The sequence below is a fragment of the Xenopus laevis genome, chromosome 8L (assembly GCF_017654675.1).
Source record: "Xenopus laevis strain J_2021 chromosome 8L, Xenopus_laevis_v10.1, whole genome shotgun sequence".
Taxonomy (NCBI): domain Eukaryota; kingdom Metazoa; phylum Chordata; class Amphibia; order Anura; family Pipidae; genus Xenopus; species Xenopus laevis.
In genome coordinates this window covers 16,875,759-16,895,951 of record NC_054385.1, presented here as the reverse complement: position 1 = coordinate 16,895,951, position 20,193 = coordinate 16,875,759, and the positions used below count along the sequence as shown (strand labels likewise).

At 40.0% G+C, this 20,193-nt stretch overlaps 1 protein-coding gene across 4 annotated transcripts in view; it reads left to right on the top strand.

The window, feature by feature from the left end:
* dennd1a.L (DENN domain containing 1A L homeolog) overlaps positions 1–20,193 on the top strand; it is a 442,273-nt gene that overhangs the window by 128,173 nt on the left and 293,907 nt on the right. For all 4 annotated transcript variants that reach the window (XM_041572481.1, XM_041572482.1, XM_041572483.1 and 1 more), the window contains exons 4-5: positions 11,248–11,297; positions 13,163–13,282. In XM_041572481.1, coding sequence (XP_041428415.1) covers positions 11,248–11,297; positions 13,163–13,282 — 170 coding nt within the window. The remainder of the gene's footprint in view (positions 1–11,247; positions 11,298–13,162; positions 13,283–20,193) is intronic.

The following is a 20,193-nucleotide window of genomic DNA, read 5'->3' as shown; positions in this document are numbered from 1 at the left end:
AATGTAACTGAAGGAGTCTCAGTGAGACATGGGTTTTTACTATTGAGTGTTGCTCTGATAAACTTCAATCACTCTTTACAGCTGTACTGCAAATTGGAGTGATATCACCCCCTCCCTTTTTCCCCCCAGCAGCCAAACAAAAGAACAATAGGAAGGTAACCAGATAACAGCTCCCTAACACAAGATAACAGCTGGCTGGTAGATCAAAGAACAGCACTCAATAGTAAAAACCCATGTCCCACTGAGACACATTCAGTTACATTGAGTAGGACAAATAGCAGCCTGTCAGAAAGCATTTCTCTCCTAAAGTGCAGGCACAAGTCACATGACCAGGGGCAGCTGGGAAATGACAAAATGTCTAGCCCCGTGTCAGATTTCAAAATTGAATGTAAAAAAATCGGTTTGCTCTTTTGAGAAATGGATTTCAGTGCAGAATTCTGCTGGAGCAGCGCCATTAACTGATTCATTTTGAAAAAATTTTTTTTCTCATGACAGTATCCCTTTAAAGGTGTGGTTCGCTGTTAAGTTAACTTTAAGGGGCAGATTTATGTTCGATGGAATTTTCGATGTAAAAAAAATTCTAAGTAATTTTTTGGATACTTCGACCATCAAATAGGATACTACGACTTCGACTTCAAATTCGATTCAAAGTAAAATAGTTCGAATATTCAACCATTCGATAATCAAAGTACTGTCTCTTTAAAAAAACTTCGACTTCAATACTTCACCAAATTAAACCTGCCGAAGTGCTATGTTAGCCTATGGGGACCTTCTAGAGCAGTTTTCTAAGTTTTTGAAGTCGAAGAAAAATCGTTTGATCGATCGCTGAAATCCTTCGAATTGAACGATTTAATCGTTCGATCTAATGATTTTAAGTCGACGGCAAATGGCCAAATTCGATGAAAAAAAAAACTTCGATTTCGATATTTGAAGTCGAAGTAATTTAATTCGATTGTCGAATTTCGAAGTATTTTCAACTTCGAAATTTGACCCTTGATAAATCTGCCGCTTAGTATGTTATAGAATGGCTAGTGTTGTTAGCAAATTTTCAATTGGCCTTCATTTTTGTTTTTATAGGTTTTTTTTTTGCCTTCTTTTGACTCATTCCAACTTTCAAATGGAGGTCACTGACCCCATCTAAAAAAAAATACTCTGTGAGGCTACACATGTTATTATTCCAGTCTAATCTTCAAAACACACTTAGATTGTAAGATCTACAGGCCAGGGACCTCCTACTGTGTACCTTACCACGTAGCACTTAAGCGCTGTGTTCTTATATAAGCTCTGTGTACTTTGTATATTTATTGTATTTTTTATGTGACTTGTCTTCCCTGTGTGTACTTTTATAAATTGTACTTTTATGCATTGTATAGTGCTTCAGCTTCTTAACAGCGCTTTACAAATAAAGTATAAATATATTTGTCTATATGATGCATGGTTGCCAGGGTAATTTGGACCCTAGCAACCAGACTGCTGAAATTGCAAACTGGAGAGCTGCTGAATAAAAAGCTAAATAACTCAGAAACCACAAATAATACATGAAAACCAATTGCAAATTGCCTACATCATACTAAAAGTTAATTAGTTAAGACTATGGGGTAAATTTACTAAACCCATCGCTACACTTTGCCAGACGAAAATTCGCTCAGACAACGCTAATTTACTAAAATGTGAAGTTGTGTCCAGGGCGCCAAATGCTGGCGTATTTTCACTAGTGTTACTTCGGCAATCAAAGGGAAGATGCGCTAGCGTTGGCTAATTTGCATACAGAAGAAGAGAGGTCCCAGTGCAAGCTAACGTTCAGTAAAATCTGCATCTTAGTGAAATTGCACAGTTACGTCCATTCGCCAGAACAAAAATTTGCTTGGCGTTAGAGTTCGAAGTTGCGCTACTGTCTATCTAATTCGCTATCGAAGTTGCTATCGAAGTTGCGCCTAGTAAATCGGCATCAGTTAATAGTGCTACTCCAGCAGAAGACTGCACTGAAATCCATTTCTCAAAAGAGCAAACAGATTTTTTTATATTCAATTTTGAAATCTGACATGGGGCTAGACATTTTGTCAATTTCCCAGCTGCCCGTGGTCATGTGACTTGTGCCTGCACTTTAGGAGAGAAATGCTTTCTGGCAGGCTGCTGTTTTTCCTTCTCAATGTAACTGAATGTGTCTCAGTGGGACATGGGTTTTTACTATTGAGTGTTGTTCTTAGATCTACCAGGCAGCTGTTATCTTGTGTTAGAGAGCTGTTATCTGGTTACCTTCACATTGTTCTTTTGTTTGGCTGCTGGGGGGGGGAAAGGGAGGGGGTGATATCACTCCAACTTGCAGTACAACTGTAAAGAGTGATTGAAGTTTATCAGAGCACTAATCGCCCCGGTGACTCCTATAAAATGCCAGCGGGTTGGCACTCATGGTGCTTCGTTCGAAACTTCGGGCGACTTTGCAAAACGAAGTGCCGAAAGTGCCATCCCACTGGCGATTTCTCATTATAGCCGGCAGGAAGGCAGGGGAGGCAGTTCTGGGAGATTATCGACCCGAAGAAGAATCGATTTGTCGAACTAATCTCCCCGAATCTGCCCGTGTGCCCTTACCCTAAGTGATTTAGATTGTAAGCGCTTTTGGCCTGGGCCCCCCTCTATACCTCTTTTATCAGTTATTGGCTGTTGTTTTGTATATACATCTGTAGGTTCAGTGTAAATAGCCATTTATTGTGCTATCCTGCGGAATAGAATAGATAGTAAAACAGCAGTAACCTTAAAGGGGACCTGTCACCCAGACACACAAAAATCTGCTATTAAAAAAAAAAGTCCTTTTCAAATTAATCATGAAACCCAATTTCTATTTTTTATCAAAGCATTTAAAAATCTCAGCTGTCAATCAAATATTGTCCGCTCTGGGCATAGTGACGGGGCAGACAATTACTTTCACTTTCCATTCAGCGCTTCCTAGATGTCACTGCTCTTCCCCCAGTTCTCTTAACCATTTAATTGTGTATCCAGGGCATGGGGATGGACATCAGGTCCCCCATTCTGGTGCACAAACAAGATTCTGAGATGATGCAAGGCTTGTCTTAATAACAGTGTCCTCAAAATGGCTCCTGCCTGCTTGCTATAATTATGAGTTCTCAGGCTGAAGGAAACAAGATTCAAATAATTGATATAGTGTAATTAAAATTCATTTTGCTTGACTAATGTGATACAATAGGATTTTGAATACTTTTTTTGGGTGACGGGTCCCCTTTAAATCCTCATTGTTTTCAGGTAATGTGAGTCCTCTCCATGATCACTCTGTTCTGAGATGATTACTCCCCAGGCCCTCTGAAAGTCCTACTAAATGTCTAAAGCAGGACAGGGAGAGGTGAAGACTGCAGACTATCAGGGGAGGACTGAGGAACATGATATTAAACATCTGGACTCATCCTCCACAGTTATGCATTACTCTAATTGCTTCTGTGATTGTGCACATGCCCCTCTACTAGATATGGCAAATCAGAAGTGTTCGGTGGGAGATCCTGTATGGAAGAGCTTATCTTTCTTGATAAATCATGAGGTCATAGAGGTCATCCATGCTGAGGGCAAAAATAACGATTTGCGTTTTCTAATGGAAATGCCTCAATATAGTCTTTTGCAAGACCCCTGGCAAAAAGAGGTTAAATGTTGCAGCCAGTTAATTTCTGCTCCATCAAGCAGGTTATTAGATTGATATTGCTTGTTTTGGGAACAATGGAGCCAGTGTGGAAATAAATGAAGTGAGAAGCACCCGTTCAGTTACCACTGAAAATTCATTAGTAGCACCAAGAAGAGAGGTCCCAGTGCAAGCTAATGTTTAATTTATAGCCCTGCTCCAACTTTGCTCTAGGCGTGTCTTCATTTAAATCTGAACAGCTTTATCATAGTGTCCCCCCCCACTTCTTTCTAAATATTTATCTGATTAACACCCTCTTTTCAGCAGCCATGCTCTAAAGCAGTGGTCCCCAACCAGTAGCTCGTGAGCAACATGTTGCTCTCCAACCCCTTGGATGTTGCTCCCAGTGGCCTCAAAGCAGGTGATTATTTTTTGAATTCCAGGCTTGGAGGCAAGTTTTGGTTGTATAAAAACCAGGTTTACTGCCAAACAGAGCCTCAATGTATGTTGACAATCCACATAGGGGCTACTAAATGACCAATCACAGCACATATTTGGCACCCCAAGAACATTTTTCATGCTAGCGTTGCTCCCCAAATCCTTTTACTTCTGAATGTTGCTCACGGGTTCAAAAGGTTGGGGATCCCTGCTCTAAAGAAAGGCAAACATGAGTGTGCTATTTAGTTAAGGACATTAGATAAGGTTTATTAACACTTAGGGGGTTATTTACTTAACTCCGAATGCAAAAATTACAAAAAAAAGTTGTGATTTTGTTTTTTTTTTATTATAAAATCTGACTTTTTAAAAGAAATCACAAATTTTTCAGAATTTATTGAACCCCGAGGATGGAAAAGTCTGAATCTGAAAATCCGGCATATCAGACCTGTCGAGGTTGCATATAAGTCAATGGGGAGAAGTCCCAATGATTTTTTGACGGGCGCTGGGTTTTTGGCAATACCCCGAACTTTTCGGGTGAAAAATCCGGAAAAAAATCGTGAAAATCGGATGAAAAATCTGAAAGAATCGTGAAAATCAGATTTTTCGCAATTTTTTTCAGATGACTTCCCGCAAACAACATTTTCAGGAAAGTGTATTAATAAATAAGGCCAAAAAACCCGTGCGGATTTGGTCAGAGTTTTTTTCAGAAAATATTGAGATAAATTTGGACTTTGAAATAACCCTCTTAATTACTGCACTCAGCTGATGAAGAAGCTATTTAATAAAAAACGTACAATAGCATGCCACACACGAGTGTTCATATTAACCTCCCAGCTGTAGGACCGAGGCAGAGAGGACCGTGACCTGATTCATTTAGTGGGGGGAACCTTTTTTTTTTTAATTTTTTTTTTTTTAACATTTTCAGGAGTATATATTTCCAGAATGAAGCCTGCTTTGATTTGCTTAGATTAGTCTGAAACTTTAAGTATATTTTGTCAAATGGAATCCAAACAAAAAAAGTGATTTTCTAATAAAACTTTTAAAAAAATTGTTTGTCATATATTAGGTAACGTATTTAGGACTGAGCTCTGGATTGTTTTAGTCGTCCAGTACAGGTATGGAATCTCTTATCCGGAAACCTGTTATTCAGAATGCTCCAAATTACAGAATGGCCATCTCCCATAGGGGCAAATTTACTATTTCGCCGATTTACTAACTTTACATAACTTCGCTAGCTAAGGAGATAGACTCTTGCGGTACTTGCTCCGTAACGCCTGGCGAATTTGTGCTCTGGTGAATGGACGTAACTACGCAAATTCACTAGGATGCGCATTTTACTGAGCGTTACCTTTTGCGCCAGAGTTGCCTTCGCCACATCAGACCAGGCGAAGTGCAATAGAGTAGATAGGAGTTCCTCAATAAATAGTTGAAAATTGGAAAAAAGTCCCAAAAAACGATGGCGACTTTTCATTTTTCAGGGTGATAGGCTGCAAAAGAGCGTAATTTTTTTTTGGAGTAACCGGCTTCTGCCCTACATTTCCTAACATATGGCACATAAACTATACACTGGGCTCATGTGTAGGGCAATATATCAACTTTATTTTATTAAGGTTTCCTGGACTTGTGTAGTGTAATGTATTTGCTGCAACATTGTCCATTCAACTTTAACTTCCCGCTGTATGCAAATTAGCCAACGCTAGCGCAACTTCGCTTTGCTTGGCTCAGTGACGCTAGCGCAACTTCGCCATCGGTCATCGACACTTCGGATTTTAGTGAATTAGCGTTGTCCTGGCGAATCTACACCTGGTGAAGTGTTGCGCTGTGAGTGAAGCCGTCGCTGGCGAATTTGTGGAGGTTAGTGAATTTGCCCCATAGACTCCATTTTATCCAAATAATTAAAATTTTTAAAAATGATTTCCTTTTTCTCTGTAGTAATAAAACAGTACCTTTTACTTCATCCAAACTAAGATATAATTAATCCTTATTGGAAGCAAAACCAGCCTATTGGCTTTATTTAATGTTTACATGATTTTCTAGTAGATTTAAGGTATGAAGATCCAAATTACGGAAAGATCCATTATCTGGAAACCGCCTGGCCCATGCATTCTGGATAACAGGTCCCGTACTTGTAGTACAATATGATAGAAGGAAGTAAACTACACTGGTTACCTAGAAAAACACTTAACACTTAATACAAATTATTGTTCATCAGTAGCTGAAAGTTGCCTTTGTCGGTCTTTATATACTTCCCCCAAATATGTCAATATTTTCATAACAATAAACATTTTATATTCTTATAGTATACAGTTATGAGCATTTAAAAAAAAATAATAATGTAATTACCCTCATTTTATAATCCTATTTTATTTTCTGAGTAACTTGAAATATACCCTTTAATCCCCTTGTCTCTTTGATCTTTCTGTGCTGCCTGTTGCCTTTAAACACTCTTTCTTAAATCTAAGAGTAACCCATAAACCTGTATTCTGCGGTGTAGGCAGTCAGGTCCATAGAATTGACTGTACGGTGCAGTCGAAGTCAAACGATTAAACAATAGATTTAAAGCTTTGTCATTTTCTTTCAAGGTTAAACCACTGGACTCCAGGAAGCACAAGTTGAATTCTTTGCGATGACCCTCTTTGTCACTCTTAAAATCTTTGGGTCCAGTGAGTTATTGTACCTGAATGATATGATCAGTGAATAATACAAAATACAGTTAATAGTGCTATTTGATAACAAAAATAAAATTACATACATACAGGAATGCATGTGTATATACAGACATATATATATATATATATATATATATATATATATATATATATATATATATATATATATATATATATATATATATATATATATAGACAAATGCAAGAGTCCTCTGCACTCAACCCATTATCAATATATATAAGACAGAGACATTTTGTGCATACTGCTACTGAAAAATGCCTTACCCTTTAAACAAAACAGGGATTGTTTGTCCATATATTACAATATATTTAAGATGGCCAACTACGTCAAAGTCATCCCATATCTGGCCAGTCCTATGCTCAATTTTATCTGATTCATTAAGAATTCTATTGCTTCATTATACATTTTACAAAGGGACTAAGTTATATAAATATTTAAATTGGTATGGGATCTGTTACCTGGAAACCCGTTATCCGGAAAGCTCTGAATTACGGATCTTAGTCTCCATTATAATCAAATAATCCACATTTTTAAAAATTATTTCCCTTTTCACTGTAATAATAAAACAGTAGCTTGTTCTTGATCCCAACTAAGATATAATTAATCCTTATTGGAAGCAGAACCAGCCTATTGGCTTTATTTAATGCTTGTATGATTTTCTAGTAGACTGAAGTTGTGAAGATCCAAATTACAGAAAGATCCGTTATCCAGAACACCCCATATCCCGAGCATTCTGGATGACAGGTCCCATACCAGTGTCATTAGTCACCATGAGCCTTTGGCCTTGTGCCTTTATAATGGGGTCCATTATTTAGATTACGCAAGTTTCAGTAAGTCATGGAACAAAAATGACATCAGTAAGCACCAATTCTAACTGATGACATCACCATTTATTGTTTATATAGTGAATAAAGTACCCCCTCTTGTAAATTATGAGGATATTACAAGTTACCGAGGCGTTTCATGACCATATAAAAACACGAGGCCGAAGGCCGAATATTTTTATACAGGTCATGGAACTCTGAGATAACTTATAATATCCTCATATTTTGCAACAGAGGGTACTTTATTTATTATAAACACACATTTCAGTGAGTCATGTGACAGAAATGACATCAGAACTCACTGTTTATAACTGATGACATCAGAATTCACCGTTTATAAGGATATAATTCATGGCTTTTGTGTATTATAAGGATAGAAGGATGTTCATGGCTCTTGTGTATTTTATAGACCCTACTGATCAGAATCATGTATTTTCTTTGTAAGGGTAATTTTCTGCTGTAAGCTACTCCTGAATAAGAAAAAAAAATCCCCCAAAATGTTTAAAAATATGCAAAATTGTATGTAAGGTTCATGTCTTGACATATGTGTATTTTTATTTAATGATTAAGCATTGAATAAGATAAATTGCTTGGTAAAGATGACGGGGCAGTTTTTATATTGTTTATTGCGAGAGCCTCTGATTTACTCTGGTGACACTGCACTCTGCTCGATATGTAAGTACATTCCCAGGTTGCCAGTTGCTAGGTTACAGTCTCCTGCACTGGGAGTTGGGCGGTTTGGCTTTCCGTACCCCATATGCTATGGCTGGTGACTGTCCCTGGAGGGTTGATATGTTTCAGCAGACTTTCCCCTCACTCTCTGTGCAGCTCCCTCCTGCTCTCTGATTAATCCCTTATTGTGTGACAGAGATACCTTCTTATGGCCATAGTTTCCCTATAGAGTTTACTAGACTGGTGGGAGCTTTCTTGTTGCCTCATTAAGTGGGAAAATCCCCCATTTTCCGCACCAAGACCTTTTCCTATCTACTGGTCCTTTTGATGCAAAGGGGTAGTTTAACTTTGCGATACATTTGTGTTCAAATATTACACTGATAATAATGACATTCCTCAAATGATTTATGGTATATATATATGTAATTGTATATGTTTTAATTCTACCTTTCAGGCAGTTACTGTCACGTCACGTTATGTTAGATGTCTTGGTACTTGTTCAGTTCAAATACAGTACAATTAAAGTAATTCTTTTGATATTGTGATTTTTTTTAATTAATTTTTTAGGCAGGCCATGGGTCAAAATATTGGCAGGTCTTACTTTGCTCCAGTCATTTGCCTGTGACCTCACATGCCTGCTAATGGTTATAAAAGTATGCCAATATGCCAACGGTTGAGTCATAAACAATAATAATAGGCAGAGGTGGATTAATGAGATGTGGGACCACTAGGCTACATCCACAGGCCCCCATTCTAGACTACTGTTGGGTCCTGATGCCTCATCTGGAGTATGCAGTGCAGTTTTGGACTCCAGTCCTTAAGAGGGATATAAATGAGCTGGAGAGAGTGCAGAGACTAAAGGTGGCCATACACGGATAGATCCGCTCGTTTGGCGATGTCGCCAAACGAGCGGATCTCCCTCCGATATGCCCACCTTGAGGTGGGCAATATCGGGCTGATCCGATCGTGGGCCCTAGGGCCCAACGATCGGATCCTTCACGTTTGCAAACGGGCGGTCGGATCGCGGGACCGCATCAACGAACAGATGCGGCCGCGATCCGACGGGATTTTTAACCCCATCCGATCGAGATCTGGCCGACTTTCGGCCAGATCTCGATCGGGGAAGCCCGTCGGGGGCCCCCATACACGGGCCAATAAGCTGCCGACTCGGTCTGTCGGCAGCTTTTATCGGCCCGTGTATGGCCACCTTAAGTGCAACTAAACTGGTTAGAGGGACGGAAGACTTAAATTATGAGGGGAGACTGTCAAGGTTGGGGTTGTTTTCTCTGGAAAAAAGGCGCTTGCGAGGGGACATGATTACACTTTACAAGTACATTAGAGGACATTATAGACAAATGGCAGGGGAACTTTTTACCCATAAAGAGAATCACCGTACCAGAGGCCACCCCTTTAGACTAGAAGAAAAGAACTTTCATTTGAAGCAACGTAGGGGGTTCTTCACAGTCAGGACAGTGAGGTTGTGGAATACACTGCCGGGTGATGTTGTGATGGCTGATTCTGTTAATGCCTTTTAAGAGAGGCTTGGATGATTTCTTGGAGAGACATAATATGTATGGATGCTTGGTTTTCATTTGGAGGGGTTGAACTTCAACCCGATTTAACTATGTAACTATGATGCGTGCAGATCCAGACATGCTTGCATGTAAGCTCTCTACCCTGAGTGGTGTTCATCACTGGATCTTCAAGCAATCTGGGCACATGAAACGAAAATAAAAATAAATTTTAAAAGAATAGAAAATAGACATAATTGACAAAAATAGTTTAGATGGGCCCCTGATCACAACTGTGGGGGCCGCCTTTGTGCCATGTCCATCACCAGGCTGACCATCAATATAGTCTATTACTTGGGCTTAAGTTAGATTATTGTTTTGAAGGTTATTGTGGGAGTTGAACGGTGATGATCAGGGCCCAGGCCAAGGTATTTTGGCACCCTATGCAAGGGCTTCAATCAGTGACCCCTTCCACCTGGTCCTGCATTACTATTTCCTACCTTACCATTCATATTGCCCCCTGTAACTGTGCCAGCAGCCATCATGTTGTCCAATTTGTACCTGTGCCAACTGCAGTCAATCCCTCAGATTTCCCCCAAGACCCCAATCTGTACCTGTGCCAACATAAGACAAAACATCCATCTTATTGTTACCCCCAATCTGTACCTATGTAAGCGGTAGCCAAAAAAATCATATTGCCTCTAATTTGTATCTGTGCCAGCAGGAGCCAAACATCCATCATATTGCCCTAAAGATCTGTGTACCTGTGCCCTATGTACCAGCAGCAACCAATCCCTCATATTGCCCCCAATCTGTACCTGTGCCAGCAGCAGCAAAAGATCCACAATATTGAATCTACTTGTTCCAGCAGCAGCCAAAACAAAATACATCATATTGCCCCCAAATATGTACCTGTGCCAGCAGCAGCCAATAATCATCATATTGCCCCAAATCATCTGTTTACCTGAGCCAGCAGTCGCCAAGATATTGCCCACAAATATGCACCTCTGCCAGCAGCTTCCAAGAGGGAGGCGGGGAGTGCTTATGCCTAAAGTACGAATGATGGGCAAGAGGGGGTTGAAAAAGGAGGTTTATAAAATTTAAAAACTATTAAAGGCCAAGCAAATCAAGTTTAAAAAAAAAATCCCCGCATGATTGCACCCTAGGCGGGCGCCTGCTCTGCATACCCCTAGTTCCGGCCCTGGTGATGATAGAATGAGTTGCCTTTATTTGCTCATGTATATTGCTGAGTATTTTGCAGATTCATCCAGCAAGACCAATTCGTACCTGTAAAACGATTCCTTTGAATTCTTAGAAAAATGCAGATTGACATAACTATTTGGTAGATGCATCAAAGCCGCAACTTCTTAATATTCGAAGTGGCAGATTCATTGTTATACATTGTTCTACCAAAAGTCGCCCGTGTAGTTAAATGTTCTCAGTGTAGCCTTGAGAATTGATTAACACATTTGTCTTTGTCTCTCAACAGGAAGTCCTGCAGACTGTCACCAAGTTTTGCTTCCCATTCAGCTTAGACAGGTAATATACTGAATGATTTTATGAGATCTCGAGTGTTTTTAATGTCAATTAAAGGGGTGGTTCACCTTGAATTTAACTTTTAGTATGCCATAGAATGGCTAATTCGAAGCAACTTTTAAGTTGGACTTAATTTTTTTCTTTTTTATAGTTTTTGAATTATTTGCCTTTTTTCTTCTGACTCTTTCCAGCTTTGAAATGGGGGCCATCTAAAAACAAATGCTCATGGTGATAAGTCCCCACTGGTCCCCCTCCCTGCCTCCCCCCTGTACAGTCTTACCCCTGAATTCTGTCCCCTCTAGAAACGACCTCACAAGCAGATTAGGCGCAGCAGAGCTCACGGGTGCCATCTTCTTCTCTTTGGTAATCTGTGTGAAGTGTGCGGCGTATTGGTGCATGTGCAGTTGGAGCAGTCTTCCAGTTCACAACAACTGCGCATGTGCTGAAAGAGATGGAAAATTGCTGGAGGGGGGGAAGAAGACACAAAGATTACCAAAGATGGCGTCCGTGAGCTCCGCTGCTCTCACTCTGCATGTGAGGTCGCTATTTCTAGAATTCAGGAGTAAGACTGTACAGGGGGGAGGCAGGGAGGGGGCCAGCAGAGGGGGGCCAGTGGGGACTTATCACCATGAGGGTTTTAGTTCTGCTTTAAAGCTCCATTAACTGATACAGCCCTTCACATCTTCTACAAGTAACTTGCGCTACTAAATGATACAAGCTTAAAGGGATACTGTAATGGGAAAAAACATTTTTTTCAAAATGAATCGGTTCATAGTGCTGCTCCAGCAGAATTTTGCGCTGAAATCCATTTCTTAAAAGAGCAAAGAGATTTTTTTATATTCAATTTTGAAATCTGACATGGGACTAGACATATTGTCAATTTCCCAGCTGCCCCTGATAAACTTCAATCACTCTTTACTGCTGTACTGCAAGTTGGAGTGATATCACCCCCTCCCTTTTCCCCCCCAGCAGCCAAACAAAAGAAAAATGGGAAGGTAACCAGATAACAGCTCCCTAACACAAGATAACAGCTGTCTGGTAGATCTAAGAACAACACTCAATAGTAAAAGCCCATGTCCCACTGAGACACATTCAGTAACATTGAGGAGGAAAAACAGCAGCCTGCCAAAAAGCATTTCTCTCCTAAAGTGCAGGCACAAGTCACATGACCAGGGGCAGCTGGGAAATTGACAAAATGTCTAGCCCCATGTCAGATTTCAAAATTGAATATTAAAAATTCTGTTTGCTCTTTTAAGAAATGGATTTCAGTGCAGAATTCTGCTGGAGTAGCACTATTAACTGATGCGTTTTGAAAAAAACATGTTTTCCGATGACAGGATCCCTTTAAAATTGAATAACATGCTACCCCAATTCATCATGGTATCTTACGCAAATCCTTTGTGAAAGATTTGACCAATACCATACAGAATGCGAACCCTAATTTGCATATGTAAATGAGGGAAATTAGGGGGAATTTCGTGCAGGGACTGATTTAGGATTTGGCCGAATCCTGCTGAAAAAAACTGAATCCTGGATTCCCTGCATCCCTAGTGTATTCATATAGCTATTTCTATAATGTAAGCACAAGTTCTTTATATAAAAACATTTTATCAGGTAAAACTGTTTTTTTCCAGAGAATACCCTCTAGTTCTCGTCATTAAATATGATTTGCCTAAAGGTGCAAAGCTTGTTTATAAATAAAACTTTACCATGCATTTCCTAGTTTTTTCCAGATATGTTAAAATACCATTCAAAAATCTATGTTGCTGCCTTGTCATCATGTTTAGTGATCCAGTCTGCTGCCATTCCTCTGTTAGCTGTATCACGCAGTACATCGTTTCACATGTCACTTACTCTCTTGTTTTTAGCCTCACCTCCAGCCACGTTGGACAGAACTTCACATTTGTACTAACTGACATTGACAGCAAGCAGAGGTTTGGCTTCTGCCGGTTATCTTCAGGCGCTAAAAGCTGCTTTTGTATCTTAAGGTAAGGCAAAGCTGTGCCTGTCCATGGAGGAAATATCCAAATGCTCATAATTATGTCTCATTGATTGTCCTGAAGTCTGAGAGCTAACAGAGCAAACTAAGGCTTACTGAGGGTGTGGCCACTATGTGTAATAACTTTGTAAGGAATAGAGATGGGACGACTTGTTCGCAAAACGGTGAAATATGTGCGAAATGCGACAATTTGACGCACGCCTATTTTGTCCAATTGCAATAAAGCCAATGGGTGTCCGTTAAATGCATTTAATTTGATGCCGGCAAATTTTCGCAGCAGTATTGCAAATTTGTACGCTGGCGGAGAAACACGGAAATTCACCGCGTTTTTGTGCCTGGCGAATAAATTCGCTCATCACTAGTTAGGAACTATATATCACCTAAAATATTGTTGTTAGTTATTAAATATTATATCTGTCTTTGCAATATAAATTATAGAATATTTTGGTTCACACTTCTATTTAAGATATTAGCCACTGGATTAGGCCACTGTGCCATTGCCGGATCCTGTTTCTAGCCCCTCTTCCTTTTACCCCTCCACTTTTCACAGCGGCTGATATCCGCAACCTCTAACCTCAGACCTACAATCATTCCGCCATTAGCTGCGACTATTGCTTCCCCATTCCCCGTCTTACCATCACCTCCGTTTATGGCAGGGGGTTGAACATAAAGGTAAAATGGCACCCGATTTTTTACATCTTGAGCTCTCCATTTTTTACTTACAGCTTGATTCGCTCAGCGTTTCCATTAATAATATTTTGGTTCACACTTGTATTTAAGATATTAGCCACTGGATTAGGCCACTTGGCACTGTGCCACTGCCGGATCCTGTTTGAAATGTATGATGCCTGGAACAAATTGTGCTCAATCTCAAGTATGGGTTCTCTTATCTTGCTGTAGCATTTGTATATGTACTGCCTGTTTTTGGAGGATGTTGGGCCTGCTGTTGTTTGTCATTTAAGTTTAGAAGACCCTGAACTTTTTGTCAGTATGTGGACATAGGGCTGCAGTGGTGCATTGTTTATTGTGGATAAGGCCTCTGCTCTGTTTGATTAATGAATGGGCCAGACCAGAAGCTTTGCACAACTTCTGCTGAAAGAAAGAATATCACAGTTTATACATACTTCACTGACAAAGGCCTTGACATGGGCAGTGTCAAGTTTCGGACTCTTCCTTACCACATGGAATCAAGACACCAATCCACACATCCTTTATGGATTGAAAAGGTTGCAGCCAATTTTATTAACCACAAGTTAACGGACATTTGACTATACATTTGTAGTGTAACCAACTTTATAATACACTGACTTGATCTTCTCATCTAGCCTCTGAAGGCTACTTTTATGGAGATCACCTGCCCCTCAAAACATCAAAACCCTGAGGCTAGCCCCTCTTCCTTTTACCCCTCCACTTTTCACAGCGGCTGATATCCGCAACCTCTAACCTCAGACCTACAATCATTCCGCCGTTAGTTGTGACTATTGCCTCCCCATTCCCCGTCTTACCATCACCTCCGTTTTTTGGCAGGGGGTTGAACATAAAGGTAAAATGGCACCCGATTCCTCCTGCTCTGCCCCTTTACATAGTAAGACATAGTAAGTTAGGTTGAAAAAAGACACACATCCATCAAGTTCAACCTTCGGAGCATAATAAATAACCCTAAATGTAGTAATCCCAGGTAATAAATTAAAAATACCTCCTTTTGCATTTTCAGACGCATACCTGGGATCACCACATATAATATATTTTACATGTGGCATTTTCAATGGATGTAAAGGGGCAGGTATCGTCAGGTGCTTCATCGCCTGCCAGAAAGGAAATTTTCAGCTGGCCAACTGGCCTGTATGTCAGGGCCCTTAGTAGGACTCTCTGTCCTTCTTATATCATTGTGCCCTTCCTCCAAAACAGCCCATATTTATGGCCTTCTGTTTTCCAAACTTCAGGAACTGTAGGATAAATGTTGCCAATCATTACAGTTGACCTTTGCTGTAGCAGCTAGTATGGCAGCACTCACTCTTTAAAAATAAATATTGTCGGATGTAAACAGTAAGCTATGCCCCTCACACCTTATGTCTTTTTTAAGATGTTCTAGATGAAAAATAAGCACAAATGATAAGGCACAGCAGATTTTTCCTTTTGATGCTTTCTTTGTTCATTATTCATATGGATAAATGAAGAATAGCCTAGATACATATGCTTCGTATGCTTGAATAAATAATACAGTTGGCTGTGAGCCTTTCTGTGTCTGGCTCAAAGGATCTTCTCTTTTGATTGAACTCGTAATCCAAGGGGGCCTCTCACGTGGTGCAAAGTGAGAATTGTTTCTAATTGAGCAGAAACATGTGGAAGGATCAGGAATATCTTGGGGGATTAAACAAAAATTCCAAATTTGTACTACTTCCAGCTTGTGCTTAAAACAGTGTCCGCTGGGAATAGATGTTAGTTAGTGTGACCTGCGACCTTGGAATCTGTTGACATGGGTCCCAGCCAGAACTCCGCCACAGAACGCCTTTGTTAGGGTCAGTTCACAGCTCCTTGAAACTGCAGTCATTGAAAGTCGCCAGCTAGAATGGAAGGAGAGCAGAGTCTTTTTTTCCCATGCTTTGGAAACAGAGGATGGCCCTACACCAGCAAGAACCTTGTAGGCTTAGTTCAATTGACACTGACAGCTTCCTGGCTTGAGGTTGCCAACTGGCAGCTTACTGATGCAGAGAAGAGGAGCAGCATGAAAAACCAGTGTATGGCTGTTTGTGTGGACAGAGGAGAAACATAAAACACTTTAGTTGTGATGATAGCCTAAACCTCCAGTTTTTATTAAATATCTGCTGATATCAATAGAAGGCCTACCCTTCAGATGGTATGTTTTTATATTGTCATAAATCTGCAGCCGTTCATATATTGAACAATTTTATGGTATAACCTCTCTGTTCATCTTTTCTGAGACTGTGCAAATCAAATACAATGAAAGCTCTGTCAAGCCTGACACTCCCGGATGTGTAAGTCATTTCGATATAGAGTTATTTTCAGTGGCATTCAGTTCTCAGATCTATTACTCGTACAGTGATGTACAGCGAATTGACAGAAGCTGCATTAAAATGCTTAAAATAGGGTCATTCAGGTCGAAATATATTGTTCATTTCATGAAGATGTTAGTCCAATATAGAGTAAATAAATTGTAAAATATAAGGATATTATAAGTGAAAGTCACAGAGGAGTTCCATGACCATAAAAGGGTCATACAGGTCATGGAACTCCGAGGTTACGTCTAATATCCTCATATTTTCCAACAAGGGGTACTTTATTTATTATAATACACAAGTTTCAGTGAATCGTGTGACAAAAATGACATCACTACTCGCCGTTTATAACTGATGACATCACTACTCACCGTTTATAACTGATGACATCACTACTAACTGTTTATACCTGATGATGTCACTAGTCACCGTTTATAAGGATATAATACACAAAAGCCATGCATCTCTTCTAAATTATATCCTTTTAAACTAGGGATGCACCGAATCCAGGATTTGGTTCTGGATTCTGCCTTTTTGAACAGGATTCGGATTCGGCTGAATCCTTCTGCTTGGCCGAACCGAATAATAATTTGCATATGCAAATTAGGGGGCGGGAGGGAAATCGCATGACTTTTTGTCACAAAACAAGGAAGTAAAAAATGTTTTCCCCTTCATACCCCTAATTTGCATATGCAGATTCGGATTCGGTTCGGTATTCGGCCGAATCTTTCGTGAAGGTTTCGGGGGTTCCGCCGAATCCAAAATAGTGGATTCGGTGCATCCCTATTATAAACGGTGAGTAGTAATGTCATCGGTTATAAACGGTGAGTAGTGATGTCATCAGTTATAAACGGTGAGTAGTGATGTCATTTCTGTCAGTTGACTCACTGAAACTTGTGTATTATAATAAATAAAGTACCTCCTGTTGCAAAATATGAGGATATTAGAAGTTACCACGGAGTTCTATGACCTCAGAGTTCCTTCAGTGTTTTTATATGGTCATGAAACTCCTCAGTAACTTATAATATCCTTAGAATTTACTTTATTCACTGTATAATTTACAGGCTATTCATGGCTTTTGTGTATTATATGTATAAATTGTACACATCCGTTCAAACAAGCACAAGTATATACACATATAGCCGAATTTCTCTTAAGATTTCATTTTTTAGACATAAATGAGATTATATAATATAAGGTGCAAGGTCTGCACAGGTCAAGACTACTATAACAAATAGGATTGCCACCTTTCCCCCCGTTAGGTTCAGACAGGGGGGCGGAGAGTGATGTCACTAGACGGACTGGTGGTGTCACTGGGCAGGGTCATGATGTGATTGGCCGATTGCCTTGTCAGTCTATAAAATTCTTGCCCGGCTTTCCTAAGTAAGCAAGTTAGGCAGTTATAACTCAGGCAGCTCTTCCGAAAACCAGGCTGCCTAGGTCAAATCCAGAACGGTGCCATTATTAATAACCACCAATCAGTAGGTAGCATTTGCAAGTTTAAAAGCAAACATCTTATTGGTGACTATGGTTTGCACAGGTCTAGACTATTGTAACAGCTAGGATAGCCACCTTTCCCCCCTCTAGGTCCAGGCAGGGGGGCAGACAGTGATGTCACTGGCCAAAGTGGAGGTGTCAGCGGGGGTAGAGGTGGTTCTATCACTGGACGGGGCTATGATGTGCCATGTCCGCCTAAAAAATTCCTGCCCAACTTTCCGAAGTAAGTATGATACAGGCAACCCTTCTGAAAACCAGGCTGTCAGTAAGTAGCATTTGCAAGTTTAAAAGCAAACATCTTATTTATGTGTAATAAATGTGCAATAAGTACATGTATGGGATCAAGATTAACCAGAATACTGTTACTCGTATAGCTCCGAATTACAGGAAGGCCATCTCCCAAAGAGGCCTTTATATATAAAAAATATTTTATAATAATTACCTTTCTTTCTGTAATAAAATAGTACATTGTAGATAATCCTAACTAAGATTCCTTTTTTAAAATAAACTTATGTATAGTGATCCAAATTAGGGGAAAGCCTCTATTCAAAAAAACTCCAGGTCTATAGCTTTCTGGATAACAGATCTCATACCAGCATTGGTTTTCACATGGTCAGGTAATGGCTTGTGCTAATCAAATAGATTCTCTTCCAAGTAAATCTCTTTTAACTCAAAGTAAATTAGAATTTATAATGTATTCTCTTATTCTTGATGACTTTATTTTATGCTTCAGTTTCATTATAAGGGGAAACAAGATTCCCTTGACTCCAAATGGAGAACTGCAGTCGGATATATTAATATCATTAACCTTGTAATGTATCACTTTTTAAAAGGCATAAAATCCTTTCCTAGAAATGTTTGTTCTATACAGCTAGAGCTTTGTTCTGGTGCCGCCCTAAGCACTGGACCTCATTGCACCCATCTGCACATGCACATGACATCAGCAAAAGCCTATGACTATGTATCCTTGATACGAAGCGCGTCAGGACTGCAATGTTTTTAATCTACTGAAATAAAGTAGAATGATTTTACCCATACGAGTGGACTTCTGAGTGCTTGCCAGTAATTTTTGGTTTTGATCAGCGAAAGTCATGTCACACCTGCTGTGCATGCTTGAGAAATCACTTTCACTTCAACTTGCACCCAGTATGTCCTAACCACATCATGGGAACAAATCCGGGAGGAGGTTTTTTTTTTTTTGAAAAAATGTATTTACCATATTGCCATTAGAGGACCGTCCCCTTAAAGCTGGTGCCCTAGGCACAGACCATCAAGTACCTATATGGTAAATACGGCTGTGTACAGCGCTATGGAAATATAACATTTTCATTCTGAGCCTTGTCATGGTGCCTTGATAACACCCACCACTCTGGCTAGTGTGGTGGGTGTTGTTAAGGCACTATGCCAAGGCTTGACCCATGCTGTGTCTGACTTCATTGTGTTAAACTTAATTTGAAATTAAAGTCGTATCTGGACCTGGGTTCAGTTCCTGATTTTTCAGTTCCTGGCCCTCCAGCTTAATTCCTACTGCCCTGCCCATTGCCTGCCCATTGCCTGCCCATTGCCTGACTATTGCCTGACCATTGCCTGACCATTGCCTGACAATTGCCTGACTATTGCCTGACCATTGCCTGACTATTGCCTGACCATTGCCTGACCATTGCCTGACCATTGCCTGACCATTGCCTGACCATTGCCTGACCATTGCCTGACTATTGCCTGACTATTGCCTGACCATTGCCGGACCATTGCCTGACCATTGCCTGACCATTGCCTGACTATTGCCTGACCATTGCCTGACTATTGCCTGACTAAATCCTGACTAATGCCTGACCATTGCCGGACCATTGCCAAGTGTTCCTTATAGCTGCTAAATACTGTAGGAAATTACCTAAATAAATGAAAACCATCATAACATAGTTTTGATATTATTATTTGTATCCATTCGTTTTCTACTCCCCCATTTTTCATCCTCTCCCTTTGTTATAAAACGTCCTGTTCCATCCACTGCCCATTGTTTGTCTTGTTCTTTATGTTCTTGTTTTTTTCCTACTCTTCTGCACTTCCATGTTTTTTTTCTTTCTCCACTTTAAGTCTACTTTGCATTTCTTGCCCCAGTTCTTTTTCTGCTTACCCTATCATTGAGTGATTCCCCATTTTAACTCTTTTCCCCTGCATCATGGTCTATGTCATAGGTTATTATATACAGTTTTAGTTTTTTTATTCTCCTGCACAACTCACTGATTGTTTGTTGGCATGTTTGCTTTCAATACATTAGCGGGATTCATGCTTTCCTATGAATATCGTTGGACACTTTTGGTATACTATAGACAACAAGATGTTCTTATTTGCTTGCAGGTGTTTGACACTGATGGAGTAGAGATTG